Below are 25,401 nucleotides of genomic sequence, written 5' to 3'. Positions count from 1 at the left end.
ACAGCCCTCACACAGACTATGAAAGGCTTCTAGCCTTACTGCTCTTTGCTTTAGCCAGCTTAAAAAATACATAGATATGATATAATGAAGATCTTTCACACACGGCATCTTCACTGCTCTTGAGGGTTCTCTGTATGGGGAGAACGACCTTTTAGTTTTGGACAGCACGTATTTTGCCTTCCAAATCAAATGTACTCTTCTTCAACTGTTCAGTTTAATTCCTGTGCTCTCTACCAGCTTTAAGAAGCGTTAAAATCCAACATCCAAAATGTTTGTTCAGCCCTTGAAAAAATTCTTTCCATTAAACACATCCTTGCAGGTGAAATTATTCTAAACAAATTTTCTTTTAAGAGTTCTCATTTGGACATTAGCACCAGACAGGAGTTAAACAATCTGCTTTCTCTGATCTCAGAGGTACTCAGTGATATAGTATATAGCTTACTCCAAAGGCTATGGCAGTAAGTGAAACAATCTCACGAAATAAAAAATCCAAACTCACAAATTCTCCAAAGCACCACAATAAAAGTGTTGTAGCTTTTACTGATACTTGCAAGTGTTTATGGTTAAGATACAGTAGAGATGATTTCTTTGAATAAAACACAGCCACTACTGTTTTTCAGCAGATCAAGCATATGGAAAGGGAGGATTTTTCTAAAGACAAATTGCAAAACAAACAAACAAATCCCAAACCCTCACAATTCCCATTTAAAACTTGAATAGTTTCTCAGACTTTTTCATTCCCCTCTCCAGACACATGACTATAACATTTTTAAAATGCAGACATAATTTATGTATTTTCACTGCACAGCATCAGCAAGACACTTGAAAAATATGAGTAGTGCTCTTGCAGAGTTGTAATTTATTATTACAATAAAGCTCTTGTTCTTGACAAGAAAGATTAGAGAAAGTGCAATAGCACAGAGTATCACTAGTTAGGTCTAATAATCTTTTAAAGCTTATAGGCTACAACCAACATCCTCAAAGACATTAATTTGACTACATACCTTCTGTTTGATGCAACTGTAAAATCTGTGGTGTATGATAAACACAGAGGCATTTGCTGACCCTTCTCTACTGAGCAGTAGTTTGCCACTTCCAAAAATTAAAAACATCCCAAAACAAATACCCACAGAACTTATCTAATCACTTTTAAGTGCATTATTTCAACATTTAAAGCTGATACTACAGGATCGTTAATTAAACTTAAAATAAAACCTTACAAGATACAATACCTAAAAGAGAGAGTATCTTAGTTTGAAACAGGAATGAATAAGAAATTAACCAATTCAGCCGATTGCTGAAGAGCATGACAAACTCCCCCATCAACTGAAATTTTCAAATTAGAAGCAGCAGTTCTATTCAACAGGCAAAGTTTAGTTTTCCACAACTAACTACAACAGAAGTTACAGAATGAAAGTTACAGCCTCCATTGTTAAAATAAATCATTTATCATCAGCGTGCCTAATCAAAATAGACCTCTTCAGCCTCAAAAGTTAAGCACAATAAGATCCTGACAGTCATATCAAAATACTTGAATTATTAAATGGGTTAAATCACACTTCATTCATAGCAAGTTTCCAAATGCCAGTGCCTGAAAGAAAAAAATTACAAAAACCAAGTAAGTTCCCAGACAAGACAAAGAAGTGGAAAGCTATGTTGATTGTTTCAGATCAGTTTTTCTCACATTTTCCAAAAAGTAGCATACTGGGGTGGCATTAAAAAGGGTAAGAACAAGCTGGTCTACAGCAGTTCTTTACCTGTTCTTACAGAACAAAGGGAAAGAACCAGAGGACCAACAGACTGTGGGGAAAATTGCATAGAAGATCACAGTTTGCAGTCTCTTTTCACACAAAGCGAACAGACTCTTACCTGAAAATCCTCTTTTACAGCTTGTAGGTTATACGCAAAGAACTTCTGATAATGCTGGAAGAGCAGAGTCAATAGAATCGAGATGGCACTTGGGACTAGTAACAAACTCTTTGACAAAGGCGCTTTATCTTAAAGACAAAACAAACAAACCATTTTAGAGAAAAGTCTTTCACATTCAAGAAGTGACATATTTAAACAGGTGACTGGAAGACATAATAGCAGTGACACCATCTTGACTTTTTAGCTCAACAACTTCGCAAGTTTTCAAAAACTTCCATATAGATAGGAAGAACACACTAACCAAATGAAATGTTTAGAGATATTAATGACAGTTAAATATTAACCAGACATTTTGTTTCCAACATTGTTTCATGAAATTGTTTGGCTACAATTAAACCTAAGTTCTCTGCACCTATAGAGGTCAGGTCCTCCTATGCTGCCCTGCTAAGTCTCAATCACATTTCAGGAAATAAAATCAGCACTCTTTTTTCTAGCAAAATATACATGCACATCTAGTTAAAACAAATACTTCTGTTTCCTTTGCATTAGGGATTAAGATTAGCTTTTTCTTAGGGGCTATGAAGCAGGAACCAGCTGAATAAATGTCCTGAATAAATTGACTTTCTTTCCACTACACTTAGATCCACCATTCAAGGGAGATTTACATGATACTCATCTTCCTTCCATTCAATCATTACAATTATTCATAAAGAAATTACTAGAATCAGGATGTTTGTGAAATCAGAACTTCTTTCCTTCTAGGAGCATGACTTTTCAGAAAGGACACTCGGAAGAAAGCAAGCAAAGAACAGAGAAATCTGCAATACACATCTTACATTTACTGAAAATTGCCAAGTAGAACATCCAGCAGGAATGTACCCAGCAACTCACCCTAACCTGTTGGCGCAGTTGATGCAATAAAACACAAACTCTTGCGCAATTCAAGCCAATACAGAGACTCTGAAATATTATTTATTCTATGACTTTTCTCCTTTTCAGACATGCAACCTGAATCACATATACTTCCTTTCCAAACACCTCAGCTATGGCACAGAATCCATTCATTTTCAGCCAACTATTTTTGCAGGGTATTACAAAATCTGTAGCTCTGTTGTCATTCTAAATATAATAAAAGGAGCAATGAGATTACTTTAAAAGTATTAATGGAAGTAAAGAGCAGGAACACAGCAGGAAGAAAACTGCATGAAACAGCATAATAAAATAAACATTTACTACCTGTCCAGATTAAAGTGACTACCATGAATGATTTTTTCAACATCTGCAGCACACTAGAACAGTGAACTGCTGTGGTGGCCGGTGAACACACATTACAAGGGACAGAGAGTTTTCAGTAAGACAAGTCCCTAGTACCACAAGAACCACTTTATGTTAGGGTGACCAAAAAGGCTTCTCCCAGGATGCAGTGTTCTGTTAATTCAGTTTGGATTCCCCGGTTGGCTGTCAGCTCTACCCCTCGTCACTCCCCCAGAGCTCCCCACTGGCCCCTGTTCCCTGGTCCCGCCTTTTCCCCGCCCCCGGATAAAACTGTGAGCTGCGGGGTCATGTTGGTGTTTGCCTCTGCACCCTTCGCCAGTGTGGCAGCAATAAATGCTCCTGGAGGAACGCACACAAATGCCCTTCTGGACTCTTTGCTACCGACTGTAACACTGAACCCCCCACGGAGCCGGGCAGGGACGGTATTAAACTGCTAGAAAAAACAGATGGTAATAGGCATGAAAGACAAGATTTTAATTATGGCACAATCCCACTGCCATCGAAAATATGGTTCTTGCTACATAGTTTATGCATGATCCTCATCCAAGTATTAACTGATGACATCAAGAAAGACTTTGATGGGCACTGTTAGCTGTTCACCACCTTGAAGTCTGCAGTCTTCTGATGTTCACCATGTGAAGAAAACATCTTCTTTGTGGACTATAATGAAAACTTGTACTTAAAACTCCTAATTCAGTCCACACCCATACTTTTTGAGTTCATTATTTAAACATGCAGTTTCCATTTAAGCAAGTATGGCCTTAAAGAACTATCCTTTTAGAGAAATTAGGCAGTGACTTGGATTGACACAGGTTGATGTTACGCTGCTGAATATAAGCTCTACTTTAATGATTGTATGAGACACCCAGGCAGAAAGTCTGGCTGATTCTTTTTTTTAATCCAAGAAAACTGTCCACCTTTCAATCTAATATCTTTCTTTGGGTTTTTTTTTGCTCTCCAGAAATAAAGTCTATATTCTTTAGACATCCATTTTTTAAATTATTCATTCTTCTGATTCAGTTGGGCTTTTCAAAACAATCTGAAGCCATCAGAGTACTGTAGAACACTGGGGGAAAAAAGAAGCTGGAGCTTCTTGAAAGCTACTATGCAGACAATGTGCACACACGTTCATTTGAAACCTCAAGCAATACTCCCTCAGTTAACTTAGTTAAATTAACATTTCTTAATGTGAAAAGGTCAATTTTATAATCAGGATACAGATTTTTGATTTGAAAGTACAGCCTAATTCAGCAGAATTGTAGTAGTCACAACAGTAAACATTTCTGAAACAAAGTCTGATAAAATTGTTATTTTACTATCGAATGCATTTACTTTATTTCATTAATTTTAAGAAATTTTCTTAAGAACTCATTAATCCTATAATACTTTTTACATAAGGGTCACATTACCACAAAAAACCATGACAATAAAATCTCCAGATATCCCACTCTGTGTTTTTCTATACAGGTTTAAACGTAGATTTTACTGCATTTTTTATTATTAGATCATTTTTACATTACAGGTAATATACACTTTAAATACTTTATCCTATCAAGTTAATTGCTAATCTGAATGCATTCAAAAATAACCAACAGAACCTTATCTGTGTTCTCCAAAAGTGTGAACACACATTTTTATTAAGACCTGCTTTTAGCCTAGACACTTTAAACCTTGATATAGAGGAAAAGTACTTATTACTAGACATGTGATCAAGTGAAAAACCACAGAAGCAACTAACCCATGAATCTGACAGTCACCCACAGGGAACATCACGTGAGTAACGGAAACTTCCACTCTCCAGCTTCTCATAATGTCATCATAGTTGAGAAATTTATTCTTGTCCGCTGAACTTGAAAAATATAATAATGCATCCTCTGAAAATCTTTTTCCAAGTGTTTCACTGCACAGTGTAGCAGTTTGCTTTATCCCTCAACAGGATATAGATCCTTCTCAAGGACTGCTGCGAGGCTGCAGGGAAGGAGCAACCTTCCCACTGTTGTGGAATGTCTCAACCATGTCAGACCAAAAATGACTAACAATCCCAGATTTCGCACAATCGGGCATTCTGACATTCAAGTCAAGTTCCTTACTTACAATGCAAAGGTAAAATTTAGAAAGCAAAGTTCTAATCCAATGAATGTGCAACCATGTGTGAGATGGAAACATGTACCACCAACCTACCAGTCTGCTGGCAGCACCAATGCAAATGTGCACAAGGAGAAAACGCAGTGTTTTTATACCACACAGAAAGAAGAATAAAAGGATAAACATTAATTTTGACCCTGAAAGTTAAAATATATCAAATACTGTCTTCAAAGGTCTTGAAATAAATTTGCAATCCCAAACTACTCCTTGAGTGGCATTTCTTTCAAACAACAGGCAGTACTGGTGCTGCAACACATCTACTGAGCATCCACCTCAGTACACAGAAAAATTTCTTTAATAATGAGCAGAATATGCCCATGCTATGATGAAGAGCAAGGAATTAACTTCCACTACAGACCTTTGCTTCTTCCTGGTGCAATGGAAAAGTTTCCCCCCAAAACTGCCCTCATAATCTCATGGACAAGTGTCCCAACCTTCATGCTACCAACTGTGCAATGTGAAGCTGATCCTAAAATGACATAAATGAGAAAACCACTTCTAAGTCTGAACATTCCACCCCTGCACTTATTACAAAGCCCACAGATCCTCTTCTTCCACAGCTTACTATTCTTCTGGCCGCCAGTACCACTTTTAAAGTACAGAGAATGAAGGATACAAGCGTCCATCTGTAACAAACAGAGGGGGAGGTTTATGGCACAACTGCTTGAATTGCAGCTTCAGAAGCCACTGCTGCGCTAATGACAAGAATGAGAAAGCTACAGCAACAGCTACAGTTTTCAAAAGGATTTCCTGTCTCTGCCTGTTCACTACTCACAGGTGAAGAGACAGCAGATGGGCATGCCAAAACAGGCAGCCAGACCAAGCTACTGTTGCAGAAGAGCTCTTGCGGGAAGACTTCACCCCTGGACTGCTATTCCAGGCTCCAGACTCAAGTATTGACTTGGGAAAGGCTCTCATTGCCAGTTGATGTGATGAGCCAGCTGATGAGCAGTGGCTGCAAAAGCTCAAATTAGCTCAGGGCAATTTCTGTGGGGATCCCCACTGAGCTTACACCACAGCTGCAGACAAAATATGCTGTGTAACAGCTCTTTTTTTCCACTATCATCCGCAACTTTCCCAAACCCAGCTGCTATAAGGCAGGCACATCACTTTCAAACACAGTTAACTGCTGGGAGCTACTATAATGGCACGAAATACCCACAAACCATTTTTTAAATGTTGATACACAAGATCTGTGAGTCTTCTAGATCATAACTGATACACATCTGAATGCACAGTACTTCCCAAATGCACTTACGGAATCTGCATTTTGGGTGGTTGTTTTTCCTGCATTAAACCATCATGCAGATATTAATCTATTGTATTCCAAGACCTGTCCAAGATGCTGCAGCAGGCTCACCAATCAGCAGTGATGTTTGATTGCAAGTGAAAACAGTAAGAGTATCACTGCAGGAACAGTTTTTCACCAAATGCTTCTAAATTTAGTATTAAGTAAGTCAATAAAGTAACCTGTGATCATGCTTTAAATCTATTTTTTAAAGGCACAGGTAAGACTGTAATCAAACCACTTACCTACACATTTACTGTTTAGAAAACTGCTAGATATAGCCTAGGTCACAAACTATTAAAAAAAAAAAAAAAAAAGGAGATACAAAAAGAAAAAAAGAAAAAAAACCTTTGTTTCTAAAAGCAACACTTGAAATAGAAACTGAATCAGGTTGAAAGTAACAAAAATATTCACCCCACTGAGCAGAATTTTCTTCCTTCCAACCAGACCCATGTTACCACACTACTTTTAGTATACACTGTCAGAAATATGAGGTATGGCTACACTGCAAGACCATGTGGAGATCCCCACACAAGCTTGAAACGAAATGAGCTAGTTCTGCAGAAGCAGAATAGCCACAGTTTTGTGGCCTTCAATGCTATGCTGCTCCCAGGACTCAAGCTAACCAGGCTGCACTGTGGAATGCTGATGTACAAGCTAATTTGCTTTCCCATATAGTACTGTACTGCATAATATTGTTATGCACAGAAGTCTTATGTATTCAATACATGCTTCATTTTTCCTTCAGTCATACCACAAAGCATCAATTTACATAGATTTATTATTTTCCTCTGCACAACATAATTCAGTCCTGCCAGTTATGCAAGCAGAGGAGCACAGAGATCCCTTCTTGCCTTGGGGACTTTTAACAAATTGCTAGCACTGCACTACAAGGTTCACAGAGAGGTAAAAGCCTAAGCTGCATGAGCGAGTTCAAAGGATTCTACTCCCTACTACTACAAGAAGTAGCTTGTGTGCAGTAGTCAAAGATTTTCCAGATGTAACAAGTGTATATGCTTTAAAACATGGGCTCAAATTTTTCCTTAATAAAGACTAACTCTTAACAGGCTTTCCTACTTCACTCCTGTGCAGTACATAAACAGCAATGAAGAGTATTGGGAGGGGATATTACAATGTATGCAGAAAGGTTTGGTGTTGGTCTAACTGGTTTAAAGCGTTGGTAAGGCCTTTGTGTCTTACAATGGAAAGCCTTCCTGTGTACCATACTTCACTCCTGGGATGCAGCCTCTTGGCAAACTAAGCAGCACTACAGTAAAGCAAACAGCCAGGCCATTCACACACTCATGTGAGCCTTTGCAGAACTGCTGAAGTGTTTCAGCAGCATTGTCCATGGGACCGAAGCTGCCAGCAGACTGCAACACAAGCAACCAGCCTGGGTCTGGCACCACAGCCCACCTCTCAAGCATCCCTAAAGCCAGGTGCTGGCAGGATGCCCCCTGAACACACTGCAATGCTCTTTGACAAGTCAGCTCAGCTCGGTTAGTGTTCTGATAAGCCATTGCATGTGTTTGTGCTGGGTCTCCTACTAGTACCCAGAGTCCCCAGCTCTTTTTTCCAGAGCACACCAGCTCCTCCAGTATTCCAGATAACAGAAACAGTTTCCACAGCAAGGGCAAACTGTCTATGTCCTTTTAAAAGGTGGTGTTCTTTGTTTCCTGGCTTCCCTATCTCATAGTTGTACCATGTACCAGGTATGTTTATTTTTATTTACATCTCCTCATCCAAGCATTGTAGATGTTAATCAGTCTGTCGGAGATGGCACAGCAGGCTGCAGGAGCCTTCAGTGTGACCTGGCACGATCATTCTTATTGCTGCTGAATCAGGCGTCCACTTATTTTATCCAGGGTCACTGACACAGGTCCCATTATCCACCGACACTGCCTTCTGCTAGAGGTTACTGCTCCCAAGCCCAGGGGCAGAACACACACGTATAGTTCCCTGGTGCCACATCAGGCACTGATTCACTAACTACCTGAACCATCAGATTCTGTGCAGCAGCGATGGAATCCCACACACCTGCTGCTACTGCAGCAACTTCTGCTACACAGATAGAAACGAAAGTCTGAGGGCACAGGGACACCTTAAACTGCTACAGCTGTGCCCTAGGTGAGCATATGTCACTGCCACCTAAATCCACGCCTCTACTGGAGTTTGTCAGTGTACCCGTACCAGCCAAGTCTTATTGTAAAAATCCATTTTAGGTCAGCTGGTGAGTTCAGTAAGAACGGATGTTGTATCCGTTTTTGAGAAGAAAAAAAAGTACATTTGGTATGAAGCTGTGCCAGGGAAGGTTTAGGTTAGAAAGGTTCTTTACCCAGAGAGTGATCAGGCACTGGAACAGGCTCCCCAGGGAAGTGGTCACAGCACCAGCCTGCCAGACTTCAAGAAGCATTTGGACAATGTTCTCAGGAACATTGTGTGATTCTTGGGCTGTCCTGTGCAGGGCCAGAATTTGGACTTGATAATCCTTTTGGGTCTTTTCCAGATCAGGATATTCTATGATTCCATGATACTCTTTTTGCAGATTGACATACTGTCTAGGTTTTTTCCCTACCACAAATACGTTTCTTACGACAAACATTTCCCACTCATCCTTCTGATGGACCTATCCTGGAAAAACTTGTAAATACTGACTGTCACTTTCCACCCATTCAGTCAAACAAGGATACTTTTCCCCCTACATTCTTTCTCATAGAATTATACCCAGATATGTGCCATTGAAAAGTCCCTCTACAATATCTATTGGGGGGTATGGGGAGGGATAAAAAATCAGGAGCTGTGAATCAAGGTACAGTATTATCAGCTCCATCTGAAGAAATACTCTTCCCGTCTTTGGATTCCTCATACAAAATGCAGCTACAACACTCCTTCTTAAATGCCAGAATTATTCCCCCCTAGTCAGAGGGTGCTATCACCCAAACTTGGATTTCACAGAAACATAGAATCAACTAAGCTGGAAAAGACTTCTGAGATCATCAAGTCCAACCTGTGACCAAACACCATCTTGTCAACTAGACCATGGCTCTGAGTGCCACATCCAGTCTTTTCTTAAACACCTCCAGGGATGGTGATTCCACCACCTTCCTGGGCAGCCCACTCCAATATCTAATCACCCTTTCTGTGAAGAAATTCCTCCCAATGTCCAACCTGAACCTCCCCTGGTGCAGCTTGAGGCCAAGTCCTCTCGTCTTGTCCTGTCGCTGGTTACCTGGGAGAGGAGGCTGACCCCGACTTTGCTTCCTTTCAGGTACTTGTAAGGACTGATCAGATCACTCCTCAACCTCCTTTTCTCCAGGCTAAACAACCCCAGCTCCCTCAGCCGCTCCTCACAGGACATGCATTTAGATGTTTCATCAGCTCCACTGCCCTTCCCTGGACATGCTATAGCACCCCAATGTCCTTCCTAAACTGAGGGTCACAGAACTGGACACAGTACCCGAGGTGTGGCCTCATCAGTGCTGAGTACAGGGGGACAATCACTGCCCTGGTCCTGCTGGCCACACTATTGTTGATACAGGCCAGGATGCCACTGGCCTTCTTGGCCACCTGGGCTCACTGTTGACTCATGTTCAGCTGGCTGTCAACCAGCACCAGGTCGTTTTCCTCCGGGCAGTTTTCCAGCCACTCTTCTCCAGATCTGTAGTGCTGCCTGGGGCAGTTGTGACCCAAGTGCAGCACCCGGCACCTGCCCTTTTTGAATCTCATACTGTTGGGTCTTGGACCGTTGATCCAGCCTGTTCAGTACCTCTGCAGAGCCTTCCTGCCGTCCAGCAGACGGACACTCCCACCCATCTTGTATGGAGCACGCAATTAGTCAGCAAAGCTTTGACTTATCATTTGTCCTCGCCTGCTCTTAGGACTGTAGCGCCCAAGTCCACACCGCAGCCAGGTCAGTTCCCCACTGCTGCTTCCAGACGCTGCAGATTCTGTGTCCTGTAAACAAGCTCAGAGCCAACCCTCGATACCTGTGAAGTCAGTTCAGGCAGCACCAGGACATGAAATTATTTACATGTGCTGCGTGTAAAAAAAAAAATAAAGCTAAACAGAGCTGGAAGCACGTTAGTCCTTACGTTTGCCTTATCAATAAACTGGTTATAAAAAATAAGTTTGATTTCACATTAAGAAAAGAGGGTTTTTGCTCTTTCTGATACGTATCTTGGCATGGAGGTCTATATCGATGTATGCAGATACATACATACATACATACACACAGAGATACACACGGACATACAGACACATACACACAGGCAGACACATACACGCAGACACATACACAGACACACTCGCGGCTCCTCCCGCCGTCACGTAGTTTAAAAGTCCAGCCAAGAGGGGACCGAAGCCAGCGGCTCCCCCGGAGCTGGCGGCGGCAGCGCCGCCCGGGCTCCCACCCCTGGCCGCCGCCCTCCCCGGACCGCGGCGCGGCCGGTACTCACAGAACCCGTTGGAGCCGGTGCTGGTGAACATGGCAGCGGCCCGGCCCGGGCGGCGGGCGCGGCTGGCGGAGCCCCCGCGGTCGGGCAGCCCCCGACGAGCCGCGGCGGGCCGGGGCCGGGGCTGGGGAGGGCTAAGGCGGCCGCGATGGGCCAAACGCCGCCGCCAGGAGACCGGGCGGCGCCCCCTGCCGGGCCCGCCGGGCGGGCGGCGGGGCGCGGGCGGCGCTTCGGTCTGTGTGTGTTTTCTGTAATTACTGGGATCTTTATAAATGGAAAGGGCTTCTTTCCACTGCGTGTGGCAGAGCGCTGGAACAGGCTGCCCAGGGAGGGAGTGGGGTCTCTTTCTCTGGATACATTCAAAGCCCACCTGGGCACATTCCTGTGTCACCTGCTCCGGGTGACCTTGCCTTGGCAGGGGGATTGGACCAAATAATCTCCAGAAACCTCTTCCAGCCCTAACTGTTCTGTGATTTCGTGCTTCAACACGATTTAAATTTTATATTTGTAAGTGCCTCGACGAAGCCTGACTCCTCACACTTTGGAAAACTCTGGCCCTAGAGGCTCACCGTAATTTGGGAGTCCAGGAGGTAATTGTCTCATCAGGAGCCGTGGATAAGCTGTTATTACGGCTAACGGAGACAAAGTCAATAGAGACAGCGGAGTCTGGAGAGCTTTTCAGGTGGCCAAATGAAGGTGCCTGCTTTGGAATCAAATTAATTGCTCCTTAGGCTCCACCTAGGGACCGCATTGAACAGATCACCTCGAGCTCTAATGGCACATCAGACACCAGCTCTCTACCAGCATGATCGGCGCCCCATGTGAAGTGAGCCAAATTCCTGATTTCAGAAGAGATATGGTATGATAAGGCTGAAATTACTAGGGCACCAAATTTCACTGACATTTTAAAGTCCTTGTAGAAATCAGACTTTACTGGAATAAGTCATGCTAGGCATGCAAAAAGGTGACCGTGCTCTACAGCACAAGGTGTGTGTGCTTTGTGTTTGTGTGGTGATGGAACTGTGGGCCTCAAAGTCACACTCAGCTTACTGCAGTACAAGACTGAAAACAAATGCCACCCCAGAACTGGAAAATGTGGCTTGTCATCTAGGTAACAATTTTAAAGTAGGCAACCAATAGTAAAAGCTTTTTAGGTAAGTCATATATTTCTTATATTCCATATTTTTTAATACACCATTAAAAATGCATTTTAATATTTGCATTCAAATGCAACTTTTAACTAGCACTCAGAAATGCTGAGTTGCTGAATCTTTGTAAACATAATCTCTTAAACACTGCCAAGGCGACATAAAAAGACCTTATGCTTTGGTCCACAAAGTCTTCAGCTAAGTTCAGCATATCAGCATGTATTTTTTAAATGGCCAATTTCCAAGAACTAACTTCAGAATTCTGTTGCTCACTTGTTCTCTCCGTACAAGGCCTGCATCAGGCAGGTAGGATTGGGATTCACAATCTGCTCACAGAGCAGGAGGTATGTCTAAACCAGCCAGGAGGGAGAGACAAAGGGATAGCACATTGGAAATCCTGGCTTATCCCAAGATGAGGTTCTTTTCTCTGAAAAGAATCTAAATTGGATTCACAGCATGAAACCCTTCATGTACTTTGTGTCTTTGGCTATAGACAACCAGCTTACTCTCTGCTGTTAAAGCACAGCTGGAAGAAATGATTTGCTACAGAAATTTTCCTTCTTTCTTTCAAATGCAAATGGCTCTGGCTGCTGTATGTTACATATGCAAACTCTGTCTTGCCAGTGCGCTGCTGAATGCCTGTAACCGCAGAAGTGACAGGCAACCCTCATTTCTAAGGAAAGCGAAGGTAAATAAGGAGGTGCAAAGCCTGCAAGTCTTGCAGTAGTTCCAGCGTGAAACATTTTTGGGAAAAGCTTGGGTGCCTCACGAAGCTTTAGGGATATAATGAGGTACTCATGGTTTAATTAATTACCTTTTTGAACTTTTCTGACTAACCTCCACTTAAAGTAATTAAGCCTTTGTGTGGATCTGGCTTTACTATAGGTGAGGATAAAACCTGAAAACTTTTCCAGTATTGCCTGTGTAATAGGCTTAGGAATGTTGTTTCAGTGCTGAAGATTGCTTTTATTTCTTTTCACAGTCTCACAGAATTGAGTGACAGAAGAATCATTAATTTAGAAATTTACAGTCCTAAGAGCCAAGACCTAGTGTTTTTTCTAGTCTCTGTTTTGAAGATTTCCCTAGATTGATGTCCTATAAGGTAATCATATTAGAGGGATTCTCCTCTGCAACGTCAGGCGCTGGAATTGGATTCAAGTCAGAATCACTGAACATACTAGAGACTTAGGCCTGTATTCCACTGAGTGAGGATGCATTTGGGCAAATATTTAAGGGCCATTTTGAAAGCAGCTCTGTGGACTTGTTGTCATTGACAGATGAGCAAAGACAAATGAGTAGCAATAGCTGGCAAGCTTCTCCCTATAGCAAACCAAAACACCTGCAGATATGTCAATACTGCTGGAATACAGGGACGTGGCTCTCAATCTATCTGCCACTATCTTATTAATGTCTACAAATATATTACAGAGTCTATGAAACACCTGATGATAAACACATTGTTTTAAAAAAATTATTAAGTCAGTATTTCTGGGATTAGATCATATTTGATCCACTATGTATTTTTGAGAAAACTGCACACCCCTTGTAAATAGTTATAGTTTCACATATTGATTGAATAGTAGAGGAAATGTAGTTTTTGCCCTCAGATACAGTGCCAAGCAGAGAGGTATTTTTATCACAACACCATTGCTTTCAACTGGTAGTGTGTCATAAGAATTAAGCAAATTATTTGCATTGTTTAAGTATACAGTGTTGACTACTTTGGAGTTAAATGAAATCATCAGTCCTCATGCTTGCCTTGGAACATATCCCAGAATAGGAAGGCTAGCACTTATCTACTAATCTACTCAGAACAAGCTTAGAAGGCTTTGACACTGTACAAATGTCAGCTTGAATATCTCCCACTTGATTATTACATCTATTTGGTGGGGTCGGTTTGGTATGGTCAAAATAAAGTTATTTAAATTTTCTGCTCAAAAGAAAATCCCAGGAGACTGGAATTTAGATTTCTAACGATTTCCCAACATGATTAGGTTCTTTTCTTCTCTGAACTTGTGATGTTTCTGAAGCAACTCTTAATTACTAATTAATCTCCAACAGTCAGATGCTCCCCTGGCATATAGAATGAGGGATAGCAGCAGAGTAAAACAGGATGGAAATGTAACACCTCGCTCAGGAGTTTTCTGACTAAACTCAGTGCAAGTTAATGATTCTGCAGGTTAATTGTAAGTGGTCTATGTCTCTTTGACGTCTAGGGTTTCCATGGCATTCATAGTAGCACCTGCAGTTATTACAATTACCTGAAATATTAACAGATACCTAAAGAGAGGTTAATGCTAAACTTAATGTTTTCAGTAACTCCTCCCTAGAGTTTCTAACCCTTGTGTTCAGTTACAGAAGATGTTAAGGAAAACAGCTGTGCAACACATATACCCTGCAGAGGAGAGTTCAGCAGTAGTGCAGCTTGCTGGTAGTAGCTTGCATGGGAACAGGAGGAAGGACAGAAGACAGAGACTCGCTGGGCTGAAATAAGATGGATTTGACCTGTACCTTTCCAAAATTAGAGAATTACTCTCACTCCTTCAGAAGTGAACAAAACTTTATACTGCAGCAGACCTGCTGTCCTCTTAAACTGTAGTGTGATCATTTTATTGCATAGGTTTGGGGTTTTTTACTGTATCTAGAAGATACGCATCATTTTCTAGCTTAGTTCTTCCCATATAGAGTTGGTAAGCTTACAGTTAATAAGGAGCAATGGAGTGGCTGAAGGAGTATTGGGCTTTGTCAGTTATTTTTGCAATTGATTTTGCATCACACTATTATAAAAAATTTAGAATGCTCAAATATATTCCATTAGTTATCGTTCTAGCCATGAGATTTTTTGCAAACTTTAAAATGCCGTGTTAAACCTGAACCGCATGCCAATGTCTGGTAACATGAATGCGGGCAGCTATTGCTTCAAAAAACATACCACTGACTTGTGTTTCAGCTGGACCCCCTCAGTGGCCTGCAACGACAGTGCAGTACCAGTTTAAGGTACTGGCTTATCTGGAGCTGAGCCACATACACTTTTACACTGCAAGTCTTAGCCATAACTTCCGTTTTAACCATCGACCACATGATCCTAAGCACTGGCGCCACGTGCACGCAGATGTTGGCATCTCTGTGTTCAAGGTGCAGCACCAAGCACTTGATCAGCAGCTTGGTCTCTAAGTACTTGTGAAACACTGCCTTAAAGGTAGTGTCACATTTATTTTCAATAAATTTATTTCCCTGTCACATTTATTTTCAATAAATTTATTTCAATGACGGTTGAGATCCTGTGAAAAACAAGAACATATGGTAGGCATAACCAGGAACCGGATCCTAATACAAACATATTGGGAAAGCAAGGTTAAGATAGAATATTGAAAACTCAGATTAAAATCAGCAATTAAGAAGCATAAGAATCAATCTGCCCATGTTCATGTTTTATTTCACTTAGCTGAGACTTCTTGTGAGAATTAAAAATACACTGGTCCAGCTGCCCTTGGTTGAGCAGCTGTCGCTGCATTTTAGATCATTCATTTGAAGGGCATTAATTTACTGCAAGGTAAATTGCAAAACATAGTAAGCATTAACAAAATGATAAAGTTTAAGCATTGTACTCAGAAGACCCAATTAATGAATCCATTAGGAGGGCAAATAATTTATGTGTAGCATTGCATAACACAATGTACTTTGCATATCTGCGTTCTCTAATGCATGCAAGAGATCAAGCACTACTCATCTATTTCAGACTGAATTTATGTCAAAGAGTACCTTTGAGATCTGGAGCATATGCTAAATTACCCAAGATAACTATCAGTGATAGCAAAAACACTTGAGCCTTTAAGATGCAGAAAATTATTTGCATTGTTCCACACAGGTACAATCTTGCTGAAATTGCCTATTCTGAAAATTAGATATTAGAAGATATTTATAGGGGTATTTAAAGGCCTTCCTTCTCCCTGATACCTACCCATATTTCTCAGATATCCTCATTCTCTTGCTTCACATCCGTATTGTAATGCTATCTGTCTATCTCCACACAATGCAAAGATTATTAATCACCTGTGTTTACACTTGGAGGCAAATCTGTGTTTAAGGGAATACCTGATGAGCCACATCATGATGTTATCAGGCCTGTAGCATAACACTGCTAAGAGATTAAAAAAAAACCAATAAAGCTTTAAGCTGTTCTCATTATCTCATTTGTATTTGAGTTAAATTTGAACACGAAGGAATAGTCTTGTCTTTTTTTCACCTAATTACCCAAATCAGAAGAAGTTTGTGTTCATATAATTTTATTGAAATACAATGATCTTTCAGAAGAACTTGCAAAAAATTAAAGGATGTTCACACCAGAAATATACTTGCACGATATTTGCAATAGAAATATATACACCTACAGGAATAAGCATTCCCAGGTTTTCCTTTCTCCTCCATAAATGCTAGTAATGGCGAAGTCAGGTGTCAAAAAGCTTTAGCATACAGAAATGTGAAATTTTGCCCAGCTGTGTCCTTTAAACTGCCATCAGAAAACCAAATTGCTTTTCATTATCAGAAAGAGGAACTACTGTAAAAACAATCAGTATATTGATAAATAATATTTAAGTACAGTGAGGCTATTAAAACCACAAAAAATATGGTTTATTACAATTATTCTTGATTCTATGCCGTACTCTTTCCAGCATGGGCCATTATTTTTCTAGCATTGTTTGCTGCTACAGGCATTGTAATGCTAGGTGGATTTCTAAAACTGAAGACTGGATCTAGTCAGAGACTGAAATAAAAAACTAATTAAATGCAAAAGTTTGCATTCTTACTCTTCCTTTAGCTGCCTTCTCTGCACATAGGAAGTATGTCTTGTTTAACTTGCTGAACACAACTTAATATACTTAATATACTTTTAAAATACCTAGAGCACTTTATAAATTAGGGTACTACGAAAATCTGTGTTTGTGGGGCTAGTTGTAGTAGAAATCACCAACATTGGCAAATAAATCTTTCCTGGCAGGATGACTCACTCAGCTGACATTTTGGGCTCTTCCTCACCTTGCCCAGGAGGTGGGACAATGTCACTTTCCAGTCAGCTGGCATGACAGTGAGAGCAGTTTGCCACTGAGCTCCCACGACAGACTTGACTGCAGTGTTAAACCAGAGAAGCAAGCACCAACATTTTGTGTCACCACAATTTTCAAAGTAAACCCCAAAATGCCTGCATGATGAAGCTTCCAGGGGATCTTTCCACATGGCCTTCAGCCTGGACAGACCAGCCTGGGCTGCAAGCCTCCCTGTTCTTGGATGGCTTGGTGGCTCCTCTGAAGCAAATGCATCTGCACTGAGGAAAAATGAGACAGCAATTGGGAATTCACTGCAAGACGAGGAACTGAAAGGCCCTATTTGAAGATGTGTGTAAAACACACCATTAATCTTTTCTATTTTAAACATGCTGGAGCTCTTGCCACACAGACTTCTCTGGGAGCACAGGCAACCAGCAGTGCTGGGTAGCTGGACCTCAGAAATGTCCTACTGGCTCATGTATTGATCTGGCAGCTGTGCTAAAGGTTGTGTCAAGGCCATTTTTGGCCCTTAAGGAATAGTTATGAAATACTATCTGCTCATACTAGAACTCAAGTGTATTGCTTTGTCCCTACTGTAAACCAAGTTAACAAACTTTTCAAGTGGGAGAAAAATAAACCAGCAAAGTCAATACACTCCATTATATATATCAGACATGCATTCACTGCAGCATTTGTTCCTTAAATATGTTTTTGTTCTCTGAGTATTTATACTAGTAACTATATATTTTCAACACAAGTCAAGTTACATGGGTGACAAGAAAAGGTTACTACACATAATTCATTAGTACTCAACAGAACACTGCAGTTGATTAATTTTGCATGTGAATGTATATTGTAAAGAAAGTTTTCTCAGCCATTCTCCTATGGTTTTGATTCCAGATTTCACTGCAGTTTGTCCTTCCACAACAGCATGGTTGAGGTCTCAATAAAAAATTATTTGAACTTATTGTCCAGTCAATATGAATAAGAACTGATATGTTTGTGTATACAGGGAAAGCAGCTCATAAGCTGAATTCAGCATCAATGATTTTGCTGGTGACATGTACACTTGGGGGCAAAAATTAAGCATTTGTATCCTAGGCTGCCTCATACAAACCCCAGAAATTTTGCTTGCTTGTAAGTAAACTGCTTTCTTCTGAAGGTTGTTGTGTAGATAGACATCATGCCCAGGAAAAGCACCGATTTGGGGCTTAAGTATCCGCATTTGATGCAACACTTGAGATGTGTCAGTACATTATGCTATAAAACAGGAAAGAAAAAAAAATGCAACAAAAAAAGCGCATGTCAGCCCCAGGTGATTTATGGCCTGATTCACAGTGCCCTGAATTCATCAGCCAGAAGCCTGCCGTGTTTTCAGCAGACTTTGGCTCAGATGGGTGCACTTTAAACTTCCAAACCGCAGACAGTGCAGCAGCAAGCTGGGGCAGATGGAAAGTGGCTGTCACAGCCAGGATGATTCAGGGAGCAGATGGGCCCTGCCGCGCTCCGGCTTTGTTTTGAGAGGGGAGAGGGAGGATGCAGAGCTGACATGAGTGGGAGGCCGCCTTTGCTCTACATGGATGGCGATGGCATGAATGGAGATACTAAGGCGAGAACAAAAAGAGAGAGGAAGGGAGTGGTCTGAGGGGAAGGCTGGGTGGAATGTGCGGAATTAGCACAGGGTGGAGCAAGAGACAGGAGAAAAAAACAGAGACACACTTGGGGTTATGCAATTTGGCAGGTCTTAACCCCTGACACAGGCGGAGGAGGAATCCATTAAAAGCTCTGAGAAGCGGTAAGGAGGATGGACAGGAGAGGTAACACCAATAGGATGGAGCCCAGGTGGTCTGTGCAGGGTGGCATGATGATTTTAAAAAAGAGAAAGAAAAGATGAAATAGAAAATGAGATGAAAGAAAATACTAAAAGAAGCATTGTTGAATTATCTTGAAGAATTCTGGTTGCTTTGTATGTGGTATCCACTGAGTCTCTTTTTTTTCTGTGAGTTCACACAACAAAAAGGTTTTCTGAGCTGCACTGTCTAACTAGGGTGTTCCGTATCCTGAGTAACTTCATGTTCCACACGAGGTACAAAAGAAGCGCAAAAAGTGTCTTTCCTGTGAAAATGCAAATGTTATAGGACCTTCTGAGTGTGGGTGTAGGCAACACACAGCAAAATCCTCCAAATAATGTGCAGGTCGGTAACTTTCTTGGAGAGTACCTGACAATAAATGTTTCGTGTACGTGCACACACAGAACCACAGTACACACAATCCATAATCTGTGAGGCAAACTAAAGAGATGCTGGGAGGCTGCTAAAGAGATCAGGTTACTACTCCAGAAAAAAACCCCACAGTTTAAAAAGTAATTTTATCTACTATTGGTACTTCTATCATAGAAAGCACTTAATGAAAATCTGGGCTGATCAGTGACTATCTCATGGTAATGGCTAAAAAGCCCTATCAGCAGCTTCAGCCTATGAGAATGAACCCTTCCCTGATACGAGCAGAAAATGGAAAGGGATCTAATTGTGCTATGTTAGAAAAAAATCCTAATATAATTTAAAACTCGATTGTATAGACTTTGAACTGAAATTTGATGACTCACCAGTGTTTGTGTTCGGGTGATTACTACAAGCACTCTTAAGGAAGTTTCCAAGTTCTTTGCAAATAAGAGGCTAATACTTTCTAGATCCAGGGAGGATGAAACTTGGCTTCTCCCTTCTCTGAAAGAAGCGCAAGGAAGAAAATCAGTAAGTGGATCGCTTAATTTAAGTGACATTGTGCAACCAGCTATGCTAAGAATGTAGGGTGGGGCCTGAGAAACACTGTTGACGTGGAAAATTATAAAAGGTGTGTGTCTTTCATCAGGTATTAAATTTCTTCATTCTGTCTTGCTGATATAGTAACAACAAAGATGATCTTCTCAGACATAGCCATAATTAACAAGACATTGGCCTGGATTCAAGATAAGAATGTTTTAGACTTTGAGAACAGAACTGAGATCCAAAGGGGTAGTAGATTAGTCATTGCTAAATTAAGAACTTCAAGGATTTAATTAGAGTGTGGAAAAAAAATCATGTAGACTTTCACAGTGGATAGAGGTGAAGGCAGCATATTTACTCTTTCTTGGGTTGTCACATCTAGGAGGTAAGCTGAATTCATGAGAAAAAACCAGACAACATTGTCAAAATCCAGGTGCTGATACTATCTTGGTTAGACTGCAGCAATTATGGTCCCTCTGTCAGCACCCCAGCTGGCTTTCCCACAGATCTGAGGAATGAAGGAGATTTGAATAGATTTACAAACAATAATTTAGCCAAGAAAAAAAAAAAGTAAATACGTTTAAAAGGCACTCTAGATTTTGGCCTATTTGAGAAGATGATTAAACAACAGATGTTCCTGTCTCCTACAAAGCTTTATTGACCAAAAACCCTGCCCCCTTAAATCACAGTGTACGAGTGAGTGTCTTGGTTTTTATTCACAGTATGATAACAAAATGGGGTAGCCTGACTGATAAATCACTTCTAGGCCTAAGAGTCTTTGCCGACTGCTTTCATAATCAAACTGTCTTCAGACCCTACAGTGAGTATTTAATCTCTTTCTTGCTGTGACAGTACTCATAATTTGACTAACTGGTTCCGCATATTCCCATTGCCCAAGCATGAGGGAACTGGCAGCTAATATGGCTCTGTCACAGTTTCTTTGCACAGATAACCTGGTCTTTCAATCAGTTGTGCTGCTTTATGGCAATAGGGAACCCAAACTAAATTGTGTGGGCTCAAAAGAATGAAAATGGAGGTGTGACCTCAGATGCTTATACCACTTAGACACACATAAGTTTATGGGGCCGGATGGGATCCACCCACGGGCACTGGGATTTGGCAGAACTTGTCAGCAAACCTTTTTCCATAATTTACCAGCAGTCCTGGCTCTGTGGAGAGGTCCTGGTTGACTGGAAGTCAGCAAATGGGATGCCCTAATTACTAAAAGTAACACCCATTTACAAGAAGGGCTGGAAGGAGGATCTGGGGAACTACAGGCCTGTTAGCCTGACCTCGGTGCTGGCCATCCTGAGTGCCATCATGGGCCATTATGTAATTAGTATTACTGTACTCCCTTGCTCCCCTATAGCAGGTTGTTACAATCTCTCTGGTGATGGCTGCCAGCACCCCAGCACAGCTGGTAGAAGAAACATGTAGATTGGCTATGAGGAAAAATTTCTCCACAGAAGGGGTTGTCAAGCACTGGAACATGCTGCCCAGGGAAATAGTTGAGTCACCACCCCTGGAGGTATTTAAAAGATGTGTAGATAAGGCACTTGGGGACATGGTTTAGTGGTGGACTTGGCGGTGCTGGGTTAGTGGTTGGACTCAAGGATCTTAGAGCTTTTCTTCAACCTGAACCATTCTATGATTCAATGATTCTATGCTCTATGACTTAAGTGCCAGGGGCCAAATGCCTCATCCACTCTCTGCCTGTGTCAAGTGACTTTTTTTTAAGGCTTCCTGTATGGAAAATCTTGTGCAAGAGCTATGAGGAAATAATTAGAGTTTAATAATTATTTAATATCTGCCCTCTGCATGGACTTTCTTATTTTACAAGAAAAGCTGTCTTGAGGTTTAGCATAACCTAACACAGAATAGCTTTTGCACACAAAACACCAGCAAGAGACTCAATATTATCAGTTGGTGCACAGCATCTTTCTTGCACTTGTTGTTTCACGCTTTTCCTTCATATAAACACATTTGACAGAATTTTTCATAACTTGTGCTGACCAACCAAGAAGATGCTGGGAATAAGGCTGTGATGGTAAAGAGGCTGCTCTCCAGCACAAGTTTACAAGTGGAAATCAAATGTGGGGCTAAAGCGCTCACTCACCCAGTCCACCATGACCTTCATCAATACTGCCTCCAAGAGAAGTGTCACCTTATACAGGAGTCAAACACTGTGATGCTGTCCTGCTCAGCTATTTCATGTCTTACACCATGACCCATGAAAACAGCACTCAGACAGGGTTATTTCTGCATCCTGAGTAACAGCTTGGATGGCTATATGAGAATTTCTCCCTGTCTGTAAATCCCATGGCTAGGTTATGTGCTGATTGTACTTATTTCCTTTTCAGTTTTGGCTGTCCTTTGTGTAGACAAGTACTCAAAAACTATGCAGAGGTAAAGGTTTGATTCTCCTCTCATGCTAATGGGATTTCAGATTTTGTTTTTATATGTGTGTGCAAATATGTATATATACACATATATACATATACGCACATGTATATGTTTTGCACATCACAACTGACAGCCCTGGAGCATAGAAATATTTGTCTGGAGAACATGTATGAACAAGCTGGTAGCAGCGTGTGTTTCAGGACCTGCCGTTGCCATTCTACCTTAGTACTGCAGGCACAGCAAAATAGAAAAGCAGCCCAGATGTATTACAGCATTCTGTAATTTTATTATGAGATTTAGTACCTTTTGTGGTGTTCTTTTATCTGAAATCCAGATATTTTCAGAGAAGCCCTGCTTTTATTTTTCCAAAGTAAAAGCTTTGAGGCCATGACATTGCAAAGAAAGGTTTGAAAAATGTGATGCAAGTTTGCCCCAGAGATTCAGCTAGAAAACACCAAAATTAATAAAAGGCACCTTATTATCTGTGGAGGCTTATTCATGTGTTTTGGAAAATGCAATTAGCAGTATTTTGTAGGGCCACCTCCGCCCTATTTCACCTATGCAAACAATCGTACCAAAAATAATAATTATAAGCATTATTACTCTTATTTTGTAAAAGTAGCAATGCTTTCTCATTCAGACCAGCTATGCAAAGAATAGAGCAAGGGTCCTGTTTTGTTCTCTTTAAAATCTTTGGCAAACTGATAGTGATGTTAAAACACAGCTAACTGACACAGCTCTTCTTTGGGGAGATCAGAAGGAGTCAGAAACAGCAGATCAGAAAGTGAATAATTTTAAGAAATGAATTGTGGCTGTGTACATTCAAAATAGCCTAAAGTATGCAGAAACTCTGTGCTCAGACTTCAGGTTCACTTCTCTAGGTATTCTGGGCAATATCATCTAGCCATCATCTTGGTGTGCACAGCTGACATCCTGCTTGCTATATGCCCCTTCTTAAATGGAGACAGAGAGGCAAGAACTCTTCAGAAACAATGAAGATCCCCTTAGGGGCCATTCACTTAAGAGTTGAACTCAAGGATCCTTCTGGATCCTTTCCAACTCAGAATATTCTATAATTCCTTCTGTGATTCTGTGAAGCAATTCAGTTTGGATAAAATATCAAAAGGATGAGGTACTTTAAAAAAAAAAACCACCAGCCCCGCAGGATAAAATGACTGGAACAGAGAGCAGAATTGTTCAATGACGTGGAAAACAAAAAATACAACAATTCTAATGAAATTAGCCAACAGTTTCCTAAATGTGTAAGCAGGATTGCTTTCAAAACAATGTCACCTGTCAAAATGAATTTCAGAGTTTAAAGTCTCATATATTTGATGTAGATCATTATATGGGTTAAAACCATCTAGCTCCATCCATTCATTACCTTGAACCAAAACCACTTTATTGCAGTTGAGGATTTGCCCTCTTCCTCCTCCAAAACTGAGAAAAGATACAGCTTCCTCTTATCACTTTATACAAAGAACATCTCACTTAAAAATGTATGAGGTTTTTTAAAACTGTGTTAAAGTTAATTTTGTTTAAGAATGCAGATCTCTTTCCTGAACACATATAAAATGTGCAGCTATAATTTTCTTTGCAACTAGTTCACCCTCATAGTTGTGGGTGATTAAATGGCTTTGCCACATTTGATTGGCAGAGAAGTAAGCACTTTTAAATATATTGTAATTGGGCTTTGGGTTTGTTTTTGGTTTTTTTTGTCTAGCTTTGTTAAAAGCTTAATTACCTTTCTTGGAACTGACTTCATGAACACACTAACTAAATACTTCTCTAAGTTGTTCTGTTAAGCACAGCTAATTAATGCAGTGAAGTACAACTGAGTTAAGTAGGAGAATCACAGCTCGTAAATAAAGATAAGAAAATTATAAGATGTATGACTGATATGCATGTAATTACCTGCTTGGGAGGCAGCCTGATCTGGAAGAACCAGAAGAGATTTGTGAGGCAGGAAATCCGGTGTCACAATCCTCATTCCACCCATGGCTTGTGCTGCCACAGGCAAGTTGCCCTGCCTCTCCTTCCCCCAAAAGGTTGTCACTCATTGACAGTCACATAAGGATTTATTAATAGAATAGACAAAGCAGCTGAAGCCCTCAAAGGAGGATTTTGGTACTTGTGGATATTAGAATCATAGAATAGTTCAGGTTGGAAGTAACTTTAAAGATCATCAAGTTCCAACCTCCTGACAAGAGCAGGGACACCTTTTGCTAGACCAGGTAGCTCAGAGTCCTGTCCAGTCTGACCTTGAATACTCCCAGGGAAAGTATCCCAGGGGCATCCACAACTTCTCTGGGCAACCTGTTCCAGTGCCTCACCAGCCTCAGAGAGAAGAATTTCATTCTCAAATCTAATCTAAATCGACCCTCCTTCAGTTTAAAGCCATTCACCTTTGTCCTATAACTACAGGCCCTTGTAAAAAGTCCCTCTCTGGCTCTCTTGTACCCCCTTGTAGGTACTGGAAGGCCACTACCTGGTCTCCCCAGAGCCTTTTGTCCTCCAGGCTGAACAGCCCCAACTCTCTCAGCCTGTCTTCATAGAAGAGGCGTTCCAGCCATATGATTGCTTGTGTAGTACTCCTCTGTACTTGCTCCAACCCTTCTTATCTTGGGGACTGTCTCGGTTTGAGACAAGTTTAGGGGGAAACGCTCTGTCAGGAACGTCTCCTCCCCAGAAGACAGGTTTCAGCACTCCCTCCCCCACCGATAGGAAAGGAATTTCCTTGGATGAAAGTGAAAAAAACTATTTCTTTGACAAGCAGAGTGCCGGCAGACACAGAAAAAAATAAGTAATGTTAGATAATAAACCTTCTCAATACAGAGAAAGCTGGTGGATTCAGAGTTCCCTCTGTAGCTGGCTCGGCCCCTCCCGAGGGACCGGGATGCGGCGTCCCCGCAGCCTCCCCGCCGGTCCACGGGGTCTGATGATCTGGTTCTCGGATCACAGCTAGGCCCAACAGTTCCAGAAAAAGAAGAAGAAGTTACCAGAGGATTTCGGTAT

General features: G+C 41.2%; 1 protein-coding gene across 3 annotated transcripts in view; it reads right to left on the bottom strand.

Annotated features, from left to right (window-relative positions):
- The window catches only part of UBAC2 (UBA domain containing 2), an 89,529-nt gene extending 78,371 nt beyond the window's left edge, over window positions 1–11,158 (bottom strand). For 2 of the 3 annotated variants that reach the window (XM_032100114.1, XM_032100116.1), the window contains exons 1-2: window positions 11,032–11,158; window positions 1,870–1,997 (exon numbers count right to left, since the gene is read on the bottom strand). In XM_032100114.1, coding sequence (XP_031956005.1) covers window positions 1,870–1,997; window positions 11,032–11,062 — 159 coding nt within the window. In that variant the 5' untranslated portion in view covers window positions 11,063–11,158. Of the gene's footprint in view, window positions 1–1,869; window positions 1,998–4,882; window positions 4,902–11,031 lie in introns of those variants that run through there. The other variant, XM_032100115.1, reaches the window with a different exon arrangement.
- Between the last annotated feature and the right edge of the window lie 14,243 nt (window positions 11,159–25,401).

The sequence above is a fragment of the Corvus moneduloides genome, chromosome 2 (genome assembly GCF_009650955.1).
Source record: "Corvus moneduloides isolate bCorMon1 chromosome 2, bCorMon1.pri, whole genome shotgun sequence".
Lineage (NCBI taxonomy): Eukaryota > Metazoa > Chordata > Aves > Passeriformes > Corvidae > Corvus > Corvus moneduloides.
The sequence above is the reverse complement of the archived record's forward strand: the minus strand, read 5'-3'. Positions and strand labels throughout refer to the sequence as shown.